Source organism: Melanerpes formicivorus, unplaced genomic scaffold, assembly GCF_026170545.1.
Source record: "Melanerpes formicivorus ecotype bairdi unplaced genomic scaffold, bMelFor1.0.p_v2 SCAF_39, whole genome shotgun sequence".
Lineage (NCBI taxonomy): Eukaryota > Metazoa > Chordata > Aves > Piciformes > Picidae > Melanerpes > Melanerpes formicivorus.
Genome location: NW_027142391.1, coordinates 5081711 through 5094738, shown reverse-complemented (window position 1 = coordinate 5094738; position 13028 = coordinate 5081711). Strand labels below are relative to the sequence as shown.

The 13028-nt window shown below is 52.3% G+C and overlaps 1 protein-coding gene across 7 annotated transcripts in view; it reads left to right on the top strand.

Moving 5' to 3' along the window:
* Window positions 1-13028, top strand: part of CASZ1 (castor zinc finger 1) — a 202145-nt gene that overhangs the window by 141251 nt on the left and 47866 nt on the right. For all 7 annotated transcript variants that reach the window (XM_068158406.1, XM_068158403.1, XM_068158405.1 and 4 more), the window contains one exon: window positions 9776-10345. In XM_068158406.1, the coding sequence (XP_068014507.1) occupies window positions 9820-10345 (526 nt within the window). In that variant the 5' untranslated portion in view covers window positions 9776-9819. The remainder of the gene's footprint in view (window positions 1-9775; window positions 10346-13028) is intronic.

The following is a 13028-nucleotide window of genomic DNA, read 5'->3' as shown; positions in this document are numbered from 1 at the left end:
ACCAAACCCAGAGCAGCTACCTGCTCACACACAGCTCAGTCAGCAGTCCAGGCTGTGGGGAGGATGTAAGACAAGCAGGAAGGCTCAGATGCCCCACTTTGCAGCTGAGGTCTCACCTCATGTGGGCTAACCCACTGAATTACTTTGCAGGACCTTGAAAGACCACAATAATGGACATTTTCTGCCCCTGTGTTTCATAGTGATGCAACAAGCATTCAGGCTCCCATCTCCCATTTAGCTACTGACTTCCCACTGCAATTAATTAGGAGTCTGCATTCTTTGTTGGGTCTGAGCTTAATAGTGCTGAAAGGGATTGCAAATTGCTCTTAAACTGCCTCCCGACTACCCACAGGGCTTGGAGGGACCCTTTTTTAGGAGGTGGCTCACTTAACTCCTGCCGTGGGTTAGGAATGGCCTGAGCCCGGCCTCCCCACTCACTTGGGTCATGGTGGGTTTGGATTCTCTCTGAAGTAACTCATTAAAGACAGTCACCAGGAGGGACTGATGAAACTTTAAGCAATTCCCTTCCAAATCTGTGTACTTCAAGAGACCTGTTATGTCTCCCGGGTCCTTTTTATTTCCCCAGCTTCAGGTACTTGTAGCTACCTCTGGTTTCCTTGTCTACACCTCCATGTTTCATTGCACCTCCTGCCCTGTCTCAGCATTTACAAAGGTGTCTCAGCAGCATTTTGAGGAGGCTTGTGTTGTGGCCTCTGCTTCATTCCTTGGGAGCTGGCTCCCTTCTGGGCTGCCTGGACCTGATCCGGAGGCCTTCCCAGCCATCTTTACCTTCCACCATCCCTTCCCTCCCTCACTCTGTGTCCACTGTGACCTCCTGGCACAGGACCCAGAGTGTGCTGTATGTATGGTGAGGTGAAGTTAGGCACCATGTTTGCATTTAGTTGCCCTGACAACCTGTCTGGCTTCATAGAGAGTTTTCCAAGGGCCACACAGCCAGCCTGCAGGGACCTGATGATGATGAGCTATTACTCTTCACTCTCCCTTCTGTATCTTTCCCCTTGGTTTTCTTCACAACCTGTGGGGAGATTGATGGCAGGATTGTGATGTAGATGTTAGCAGTTCTGCTTGATTTATGGAGTTACTTAGGCTGAGTGAGGCCACTTAGGCTCATCTGGATAGTAAACCTTTTAACTGGACTGAAAAATTAGTAATAAATAAATAAGTAAGGCAAGTAGGAGAAACTGGATCAAAAAAGCCAGTCCTCTTAGCTTTATGTTACCTGAAAGAGAGAATGAAGACAGAAGATGCCTGAGGAGCCTCTCTCAGCCTGGGAGTAGTGAGACCCTCTGCTCACTGTGTTAGGTTGGAGCTCTGAGAGCAGGATTTCATGAGACCAAGAAGAGGAAGCTGTTGAAAAGTCTCATCAAAGATCCTGCATTGACAGATGAATTAGAAAGTTTGCTGCAGGACGCAAGGGACTTCTGAGCATCAAACTGTCCTGAATTGATAACTTTTCCCCTGCTGTTCCTTGAACTGCAGTAGCACCTAAAATTGCAAACAACCTACTGGGCCCACTAAGCTAGGCAGGAAACCTTCGCTCAGATGGCTGACCATCTGAAGAGCAGGTTAAGGGCAGTTGAGGCCCTGCATGATGTTACTTGCCCAGCATCAAAGCAGGCAAAACCAGAGCTCCTACTGACCTTACTTGCATATTCCCCTCGTGTTTCGCCTCTGCTCCTTTTGTTAATTCTGGAAGTTCCCTGTGTTACTTGTATGCAGAGAGAGGGGCTTATTTCCTGTCCTGGAGGTTCAAGGTAGGTGACTGCAGAGCAGGGCAAAGGGAAGAATAGAGGCAAGAAACTTTACCTCATCACTCAAGGGTGAGCAGCAGAGCAGCTCTCAGAGTAAGGAGGCTGGGGGTAGACAAGATCAAAGCACATTTAGGATCATTTTTGAGATCTGCTCAGGAAAAGGTTCAGACGTGCGTTACTAAAGAGCTGTGAAGAAGGATTAGTCCTGTCCTTGCTTGCAGTTGAACCACTTTCCCCACCAGCTGTGCCAAATGCCTCTGAAGAGCTGGTGGAGCGGCAGCAACACAGGTCAGTGGCAGGTGAGAAGGCAGTGTCGCAGTGGAGACCGGCGGGTGCAAGGCAGTGGGACCGGAGCAGAGGCTGTCACGGTTCAGCCGTGCAGGGTAGAAGGGCCCCGAGTGGGACTGAGCAGGGGAGGGTGAGGGGGCAGGCTCCAGGGGCTGCGTGAGGCAAGTGAGGAGGTCTCTGCGCTGGGAGAGGGCTGATGCGGCAGCTGAGGAGCGCAGTGCTGAGCGTTCGCAGGTGCCCGTCCTGCTCTGCTGCCTGCCAGCCAGGCTCTGCTCTCCAGTGCAGCATCTGCGGACTCTGGAGGACTTTGAGTTGCAGCCCATTGCACCATTGCAGCAGGAGCGGCTGTGCTAGGGCCAGCTCACTCCTAGTGTGAGGTCTGCACTGCCTTTCTCTCCCTGGCCAGTGATATATGGCATAAATTAGGCCTCTGAAGGGGGATACTGCATCCTTAAGAAGAAATATGTCCTCATTTTTCTTAAACACCGTTTGCACTGAGTGAAATGTTTAGAAGGGACGCTGAGGGATAACTTTATTTCTTACTAGGGAGTTCAGAGCCGTTCAGTTAAACCCATAAAACACTGGGAGTAGGGAAGCTGACAGCCTGCCCGTGCATTAGAAAAGCCATTACTCATCTAGGGGAAATTCACCCCATGCTAGAGCCTCATGTTGCCAATGGGTTGGTCTAGGGGAGGACACAGGATCATCTCCCTTGGCCATCTAAGGGGTCAGAAGGATGCTCAGAGGTGGAAAAGCTCAGTTAGTAACAATCCAGCACAGTGACAGAGTGCTGATACAGAGATCTCAAAGCACTGAGTAAACACGGCTGGGTTCAGCCTGCTGAGTGGGTAATCATTCTCCTTGCTCCTCTGAATGGGAAAAGCAAGGCACAGAGAGCTGAGGAGGCTGATGGTTACACCATGATCGTAAGCCAGGCTGGAAGCCAGCACCCCTGGCTTTTAACCCCCAACTTAAATCACCTAAACCAAATTCCTCTCCAGAGGAAGGAGTGAAACTCAAGAGCCCTGGCCATGTTCCCAGGGTGGTGTTGGGAGTCCTGCCTCCACCCTTCATTGCTCCCATGTTCAGCCTTTTCTTCCCAATGGGATTTAGAAAATCCACTGGAAGACCAAGGCAGGGTCTTGTGGGTGGCAGTAATGGGAATTCCTGTCTCAGGTGATGGTTAGTGGTGTGGTGGCTGAGTTACAGGTGGCTGGGTGGGCATCTGCTCTCGCACAGGGACTGCCAGTGCCGGCTGCTGTCATTCCCTCAGCAGCTGCTTGTCCGAGAGGACAGAGCCACAGGCACCCAGCATCATGGCAGACAAGGCACTGGCCACCAAGGGGGTTGTGACTTTCTATTTGATACTTTATTTTGGAGGCTTGGCACCCAAAGATTTAATATTTGTTTGAGATGAGAAACTGTTCTCAAATGAATTTGGAGAGCTTGGGAATTAATGTCAGCCCCCCCTTCCCCTCCCTAAGCACCCCTCCTCCCCGTCAGCTCAGCCCCCCCCTTTCAATTTCTGAAGCCTGCTGATTTGAATATTTATAAATATCAGTAAATTATTTATTGTAGCAATCTGCTGTGCCATTTCACCAATCGCCGTTAACACTTTAGGGCTCGCTCTTCAGGAGGATGCGACTGGAGAAAATGGGCACCTGGGGGCTGGGAGCGTGCTCTGGGGAGGGGACTTTTGTGCCAGGGCAAAGCCTGCCTGGCTGTGGTGCCTCTGCATGCAGCACAAAAAGAGTTGGGGGTATTTGCAGGAGGGGATGGGGACCTTCTATGCCTGGTACTAGGGGACACGGCAGGACATGGGGAAAGCGAGGCTTGTGTTAGTGGGAGAGGACTGCAAGGACTGCCTGATGGGATGGGCTGTTTGCTGTAGCAGCCTTGCAGGCTTTGCCCTGCAGAGTGCAGGAACCTTACTCTTAGAGCTCAGCACTAACCCTCTTTGCTTCTAGTTGCGGTCTCCCTGAGGAGGAAAACACCTTTTGGTTTCTCTTTTCCCATGCCTTCCCCCTAATTGCACTTCTGCACTGAAAATCCACGCCTTTCCAAGGTGATGTGGCAAATTTGTTTGGGCAAACGGGGTCCCCGTGTGTTCATGAGCTGTTCTGGAGAAACCCTGGCTCGGCAGCCTAGTAGCTGGGTGGGAAATAGGAGTAACTGAGCTGCCCAACAGAGTCCTAATGCAGGGCACCAGCACCTCCAGAGTCCTGTTGCTTCCCCCTCCTCTCAGGATGACTTCTGTCCTTCGCTGCCCGGTGCTGGCTTCTGTACACTGTTCCTCACTGTACCTGGGGAATGGCAGCTTAACACTGCAGCTGAGAAGGCTGAGCAAAGGGAAACAGAACAGACTGGATGAAGGGAACTGGTGCTGGTCTCTGCCCCTTTTGGCCAGGGTTGAACCAGGCTCGAGGGGCTGGAAATAGGGAGAAAAGTGTCCTCTTGCATGGCTGGAGTTGGCAGTGTGGCAGACAGGAGAAGGTCGTGCAGTGCTGACTGCGGGCAGACCTAGACTGCACAGGCAGTGGCCATGGGGACCAGAGCAGAGTCCCCAGCTTTGCCTCCACAGTCTATGGATGGGCCTGTGTGGGGAGAGCCCTCACAGCTCTCAGAAAGCAGGGAATGTAGCTGGCAGCGTTTCCTGAGCTGGCTGCTCACTTCGTTTCTCCTCCCACGTCTTTGATTCTCCTTCTCTCTGCCCAGTGCTGAGCTGGAGCCTGTCAGGTCCGACTTTCACACCGAGGGCTTTCCCCGGCTTCACGCAGACACACACAGGCAGGATCCATGCTTGCAGGGCAGAGGAGGTTGTTAAAGAGCCTCTGTGAACTCCCCAAGGTCAGCCAGAAGAGACAGCATCCGCTAATCCAAGGTCATTTCCTGGGCTAAAAGCAATAAAATGTTTTATTGATAAACTGAAGAGGGGAAAATACACACACTAAATCCACTCTCACACATTGTGGGCCATGCCTGGGCTCTTGCTGCCCTTGCCCTGGCCCTGCCTGGGATAATGCGCCAGGGGAGGGGAAATGTTTTCTGGAAGGGCCTGAGCATTTGGCTGCCTTCCCTGCCTCCTCCTGGCGTGTAACTGGGCACTGCCAGGGCACTGCTCAGGGGAAGCATGTTCCAAATGCTCCCGTGGCCTTCTGCTGTGAAGGTTTGGCTCCATCTTAGGGACCACAGCTCAAGTGTGAAGAAGCTCCCATATGCATCAGCCTCACCCCACCCCAGCAAGCTGTGCTGCCCTCCCTGTTTGGGGCTCCTGGGCAGACTGAGTCGCTCCAGTCAAGCTTGTACCACAGTGGTTAAAAAAGAAAAGGACTGTGCAGCATGTCGGCCCTCCTTCCCTCCCCCTCCCCGCCCCAAATAATGCTGTTAATAATTAATTGAATGAGAGCTTGCAGCTCCTGGAAAGCTGGCACTGGGACCTCCCTCTTGAACGGAGCTGCTCAGCTGGGCTTAAAACTCTTCAATAGGAATATGAAAGCTCCATCTGTTCGATGTACCCGGCCCTCTGAAGTGACAGTGTGCTGTCCCTCCCCAGCCAGCACCCCTCTCCCCACAGCAGGGCCCTCCTGCCCCTTTTCTCCTGCCCCTCCTCAGCCCGGGCCTTATCCCACAGGGTCCTCCCTACACCCACTGCTCTTCCCACACCACTAAGCTCCTGTCACGCACACAGGGCCCCATCTCCTCTACCCATGCCAGCTTGTTCTTCCAGCTCCCATGCATCCCTTTTTCACCCCCTTTATCCCCTTTACTGGGGTGCATTTCATTGGATCATAGAATTGTTCTGGTTGAAAAAGACCTCTAAGATCATCAAGTCCAACTTTCAACCCAACACTTCTGTGGCCATTAAACTTCATTGACCCCAAGCCAAAGCCAGATTTTCCTCACCCTGCAAAACCAGATTTGCACTTTGCAGCACTGTTTACTCCTCAGCTGTGATGCCCTATTTCTGCCCAGGCTGCAAAGCCCTCCATTCCCACACATGGTGCACCCCTGCAGCCCTTGTCCTCCCTTGGGGGAGGCAGAGCTGAGCCATGGCCACCTTGGCAGCACCCACCATAGAGTTTATGGGTGAGAAAGTGTTGCTTTGGGGACTGTGTAGGGAGAGAGCCTGGTGCTGTACAACAGGGTACTGGCAGCACGTGGGGACTGGGGGAAAGCAAGATGGTGGGGGAAGCAACCTGGGCTTGTTTTGTCCTCCTCTTTGCCAGGCCTGGTTGCTGCAAGCCATAGCTTTCCTGCAAAGGGAGGTTTGCTCTCAAGATGCCACGGGGCTGGGTGCAGAGCAGAGGGAGATCATGTCTCCTGGCAGGGTGTGGGGAGGGGGCAAGTGGAGTAAACTCCCAGTGGCATTGTTTTCAGAGGAAGTGCTCAGTGTAAATAGAGCATGTGGGAGAGTTTGTCCTGGGCAGAGATGAAAAGTCCGTGTGACAGGCTCAGGTTATAAACGGCTTCCTCAGATTGATGTGAAATCAAAACATTTCTATTTAGACGGAGAAAATGAAGGGGGATGTTTACTTAGCCTGGAATCTTTAAACAGTGCGATGGAGACGTGGGGTGATTTGGGGTGGGGAGCTCAGCCTGGCGGGAGGGAGCCTCTGCCTGCCAGTCCTGACCTTGGGCAGATTGAGGGTCCTTCATTCAGCATCTCAATACTCCATTCCTCTGCCTGAGTGAACAAAACCTGGATGCTCTCATCCCATTTGGCCAGATGGCCATCTTCAATATTTCTTTGTAAGAAGGGGTTTCCTTCTGCTTTTGAAATTGGGAGGCTAAAAGAGGGCAACAGAAATGTTGAAAGGGCTGATGTCCCTCCTCTTCCCTAGACAAGGAAATAAGGCAATGGAAAGATAAAACCATGTGTTCAGGTTGCAAGGCTGGCAGAAGCAGCTGGGAGTTCTGATCTTCTGCAACCAAATGTGCATTGGTGAAATGGAGAGACATAAGAGCCCTGGTAGCACAGAGCAAGTCCCACCTTGGAAAGGTCTCTGGGAGGGTTAGCTTTGCAAAACTGGGAAAGGTGCATTTGCAAAACTTGCTTTATTTTTAACTTAAACTTTAGGAAAAGATTCTCAAAATCTTGAAGCACAATATCGCTGTGCTCACAGACACAAGGAGAAGGGACAGGATGATGCAGAGGGCAAGGGCAGGAGCTGCGGGGCAGAAGCTGGGGAGGCAGTGGGGCAGAGCCGGAGTGTGTGAGATGGAAAGAGGCAGGAACAGGAATGGAAGACAAGTTGCAGGCTCCCTGGAGTTGCTGCGTACGCGGCAAGTGCAGGCTCGGGAACGTCTGTTCCTCTCTTCCTTTGAATAAATATTTATATATTCATTTGCCGGCTGGTGCACGCACTTGGCTGCTCACCTCCAGACCAGAATAATGGGACCTGCCCTCGCTGCAGAGAGGGGGAGGGCAGCGAGGGTTTGGGCTGCCGCGTGTCTGCCTCCCAGTTATCTCCAGCTGCGAGCAGTGCTGATCTCACCAGTTAAGCAGGGCTGGGTATGGTGAGAACGTGGCCAGGGAATCACCAGGCAGTGTCCCTTTGGGAGAGCGGAGCGGTGATTCAGTGCTGACCCAGTGCCCCAGCCCCGGGCAGACACCGCAGTGCGCGGGAGGCGCCGTCCAAACCACCTGCAGCCATCAAGGCTCCGCTGGCCCCTCGCCCGAGCATACGGGCGGGAGCTGTAGGTGTCCTGGCCAGGCTCCAGTTGGAGCTCGCAGCAGCCTCCTGAGATTCCCTCTGTGGTACCAGTTGCGCATAGGATCGGCCTCCACTTTCTACCCTAAATAGAGTGGGAATGTGATGGGAAGGGAAGGTGCCAGCAGACAGAGACTTCTGCAGCTTCATGGGCGTCTGCCTGTGCCCATCTGCATGCGTGAGGACTGGGGGAATGTGTGAAAGGGAGAGGCGTGGGGAGCTGCACAGGAATGTATTTTGGGGAGATGGGACTTTTAACCCGTACGTGCACAGAGCATGCCAGCACACACAGCTCCTCAACAGCTCTCATTTCTAGGTGGGGAGAGATGTGTTTGGGGGCAACGTGTGCTTTCGCTTCCTGAAAGCATGACTGCACATAGGTGTTGGTGATAGGGGGGTGGGAGTGCGTTTGCCTCCCTTTGTCTTGGGGGCTGATCTATTTGTCAGTGTGTTATTTTTCTTGCAGTCCTTGACAGGGAAGCGTGTCAGAAGCTGTCAGGAGTTTACACTAAGCAGCCACTCTCTGGCTCTTGGACAGCAGGTCTAAAGTTTCAGTCTGTTTGTATTGGGCTGTCATGTTATGGGATTAGGGGCTGTCACGATGGCTTCTGGATGCATTGTAGGGGGTCTGATTAATCTCACTGTGCTTCTGTGGAGCAGCACCTCTGTGCTGGTGACAGGGAGGTGTGGGCTGAACTGCCGCAAGGGACTCCTGTGCAGTGGAGAAACCCATTCCCACCATGCATGGTCTGCAGATGGTTTCTGTTTGCCCTCCATGTGATGAGCCCCTCTTTCGGCATGACATAAAGTCCAAGAGTAGGTTTTGGAGGGACCTCCAGCAGTGTTCCCACAGTAATAACTCCAGTGGCATGGGAGTCTGGCAAGTGTTTTAGTGGGTGCTCTTCCTGAGCCCTGGGACACTGAGTAGGGTCTGCCTGGGCATGGCACACTGGAGGAAGAGCCATGCCGTGTGCATTTCTTGCCCTGGGACCTTCAACCCTACTTAGTCTGTGCGTCTCTTGGAGACATTGCAAATAAAGATGGAAATAAGACAAAGCAGCTGCTTTAGAATCAGGCTTTTGCTTTTATTTGTGATTGAATCTTCTTAATTGTTGGTGCAATAATTATGCAAGTGACTCTGATAGGGACCATTTAGTTCAAGATTCTCTGTGACCTTGAAGTTAAGACCTTACCTTCTTCCTTTCTCCCCCCTCTTTCTCTTACCCCTCCTTTACTAGCTGTCATATATGAATAAACTGCATTAAAATAACAAACCCACACTAATTAGCTGATTGTGCTGGGAAGTGTGAGAGCAGAATTTCCTGTGTGTGCAACAGAGAGCGAGCAAGCAGGCGAAGGGGCCTGATAACTGTTAACAACCAAAGGCCATTTTCTGCCACACACCAGTCTGGTGCTCTAGCATACACTCTTGACAGGGCTTCTGTCCTCTGTATTGGTTCTTTCTGGTGCATACTGTTTCTCTTCTCTGAGACTGTGTGTAAACTGTCCCTAGGGTTAAGCTTGGGAGGCTCTTCTCCCTGCTAGTGGTGCTTGGGTGCAGTTGCTGACTGGTGTGGTTTTGGCAGCTGGGATGGAGCTGGGGACCTAAAAGCAGGTGGTCTGAAGGAGAGAGCAAGTCAAGCTTTTAACAGACTTCACATCCTGTCTGAGCCAGGGGCAAAGGCTGCTCCGTACCACAGTCACCTGCCCGAGATGTTTGGGGCCTTTTGAACTCAGCTCAGTCCCAGCACACATAAGTGCCTCTTTCTTGAGGTCAGCAGCATTCTTTGGTACCAGCACATTCAAAGCATGCCTCTCACTGGGTTCTTCTGGACAGACTTCCACTTTAGAGCGTAGGAAACAGATGGCAGTCTCACCTTTCAGAGGATGACACTGCCCGTGCCTGAGGGTCTGCTGGGTTGGGATCAGCCATTTACTGTTTGGGTTCAAATTGTCTGATCTCACTAATGGCTTTCCTTTCCTTTTTCCCCTCTCTCTTTCCAGCTGAAAAAACTATATGCACTGACGCAGCCTCAGGAAAACCCACAATGGCTGCCAAGCGCAAAGGTGGCCTGAAGCTGAATGCAATCTGTGCCAAGCTGAGCCGCCAGGTCGTCTTCGACCACGGGGGAGCTGAACAAGCGCGAGTGGACAAGGGCCCACAGCGGGACAGCAGCAACAAGGACCTGCCTCAGCCTGGGACCAAGGAGCTGGGGACAGAGTTCTCAGATGGACTCAGCCGCGTCCAGAAGATCGAGGAGGACAAAAGGAGGGAGGTGATTGAGAAGTGGGTGAATGGGGAATACAACGAGGAGCCCTTGCTGGGGCGAGCAGAAGGCAAGGAATGTAAAGGTGCTGAGAGCGCAGAGGTGCCCCCTGAAGGGGTGTACATGGTGCAGCCCAAGGGCTGCAGTGATGAGGAAGATAATGGGGATGAAGCGGATGCTCTGAGGGGCTCGCAGGATGGCAACTTCTTGGATGACAGGGATTCAGATGGGACAGCCTCGAAAGATGATGCCTACCGGTCCTCCAGTGGTGACACAGGCTCCAAGCTGGGGGCAGGAACAACCTCAGGTAAGCACTCTGCCCCTGCCACCTCAGCTTCAGTATTTTCTGTGGGGCAAAGTGTTGCTGCATGTCCATGCCAGGTACTATCTGCATCTGGCAGGCAAGGAGAGGGTTGGAAGCCCCAGTCCTCTTGCAGAGTTCTGGCGTCTTGTTCTCAGACCATGCTGAGTTTGCCTCTGCTTCAGCCTCTCCTTCCCAAGAGCGGTGTTTGTGAGGGTGGATGTGGCTGGATGGCTCTTTCTGCACCAGAGACCCCATGATAGAATAGATTTACCCACATATACTCCTTCACACCATGCAGATGGAGATAGCTGTGGTGTGTGCAGGTTTCCTGTTCATGGATTTTCACATGAGAAGGGGAAAAAAAAGGGCAGACTGTCCTTGTGGGTAATGAACACCGAGATCGGAGCTGACCACGGGAGCCCTGCGGCGGAGGGGGAAGACACATAACTCATCGTATTGTTCAGCCCGGTGCCCACTTGCAGCCCGCCTGCCCCCAGAGGTGGAGGACTGCCCCTTCCCCTGGCTCCCGCGGGGCTACGGGAAGGGGCGGCAGGGAGGGGCTGGCCCTGTGGGGTCCCGCAGGGCTGGGCCGGGCCGGTGCTGCCAGCACGTGCGGCCGCACCTGTGTAGCCGGCAGCCGGTTCCGTCCGGCCCACAGCCGCCGGGGGTGCTGAGGGAACCGGCGCCAAGAGAGCCAACGCAGGGAGGCTGAGCCGAGCTGGGGTAAGGCCAGAGTGGCTGCATGTCCTGCGCGGGACTTGTCAAGCCCAGCCGCTGCTCGCCGCTTCCCGGGGTCCCGGGCGCGGTGCCCTCAGAAGTTTGGGGTGAGCTGCTGCCCCAGCACAGCCTGTCTTGGTCTGCTGTGCCTGGCTGGCCTGCCATGCTTCTCGCAGGGTGAGTAATAAGAGCTCGTAAGAGAGCCCCCCCCCCCCAAGGTGTAACGTATTCTATGCCTTTTTTGCTGCTGTGTGCCCCCTCAACCCAGCCAGAGGGGCTGCTTGCTTCTCACCGTGGCATTGCATTACATTCGTGTGCCGTTATGGGGACCTGCCCTCCGCCGCTGCCAGTGGGGCAGCACACCCTGAATTCAGGCTAAAGCTGGGGAGAACTGCCAGTTCCAAACTCGTGTATCCTTCCCCTCTTCAGCCCAGGATGCTGTGTGCTGTTGTAAGGTGTTTGCTTTTCTCTAGGCTGAGTGTGCTTTTATAATTTTCAGATAGTTTCTACATTGTTTCTGTGGTTCACTCAGAACCTGAATTCAACAAGAGATGTTGGGAAAAGCCCCAAATTCATTTCTTCCTCACTTTTTGAAACCCAGCTTCCCCACGGATTGCTTTTGGGGGCTACATAAGTGCTAAGCCTCGGTAAAAGCTCCGGGTAAATTGAATTCTCTCCATTAGGGCAGAGCAGCTCCCTCCCCCGATTTGTCACTCAGCTGGGCTCGGTCTGTAATTGAAAGATCTCCCCCTAATCTGCTCCACCTGCACGCACCCCTCCCCTGATCTCAGCACTTGGTGAATCCATCAAACTTTCCTCCTTTTGTGTGTGAGCCTGTTTTCCTCCTCCTGTTAATAATGCAGCCGAAACTCATCTCCGTCTGTCCGTTCCCCTTCTGGAGAGGCACATTCTCTAGTCTTCACGAGTTCAGTGGCAGCGCACATAATTATGCATATAAGATATAAACAGAGCTGTTTAATTATCCTTCGCCACATCAGTGACAGAGTAATTAACAAACATTGCAAGATCAATGAGGAAAAGTGTGACCTTCAGTTTCTTTTGATAGGAAAGCCCTTGTCGTTCCCAGACACAAGGTGATTGTGCCTGGACTCTGTTTTTAGTTTGTTTTAATTCTCCCCCCACCCCCATTTGCATCTTTTATTTGCTATGAAAACTAAAAAGAGGGGAACTTAAATGTAAAAAATATGTTACCAAACTGAGGAAAATGAGAAGGAACTGAGGGTTGTGGCCGGGCTAGGAGTTCTCAGTGAGATGCCTTTGTAGGGCTGTATTGTCAGAGGATTATGCAAAAATGGAGACGCGTTCATGGGGGGCTGAAGACTCATTTATGTTTAAGGCAGGTAATGGCACACACGAGGTCCAGTTTACATATACAGCCACATGGGATTTGACTTGCAAACAGACATGCTGCCAGGGTTTGAGCATCTGTTTCAAGAGCTCTGGTGTAAATGTGGGTTGCAGTGTTTCCCTGGAAAGCACAAAGTGAAACATCACTTGCTTTGGAAAGGACAAAGTTCTTTTCCTCTTCTCTCTTTTCTGTCAGTGTTCCAGAAAATGGATTTTAAGCTATTTATTACCAAGTCCTTTCAGACCTGGTGTTACTGGGTGCAAGCTAAGTTTATGCCAGTGAGATACAGAACTGCCTATACCAAGAAGGATGGGTTTTCCTAGGAGGTGGGGTGTAGCAGGAGGCATCAAAGGATGGGTGGATGAAAGGAGAGGAATATAACTGCCCTCCCAGTTAATGTGGCTTCAGGGAGGTCATCATAGGAACCTGATTTTGAAGGTTCCCATAGCTTCCTCTGAGGACAGGGAGGATATAGAGCTGGCACTGTACAGCAGCATTTAAAATTGAACTCACACTTCTTTTATCAGCTAGAAACTTGGGTAAAAATCGGGAGCTACATCTAGATGGGCTTTCTTGATCAGTGAGGAAAGTGATCCTAAT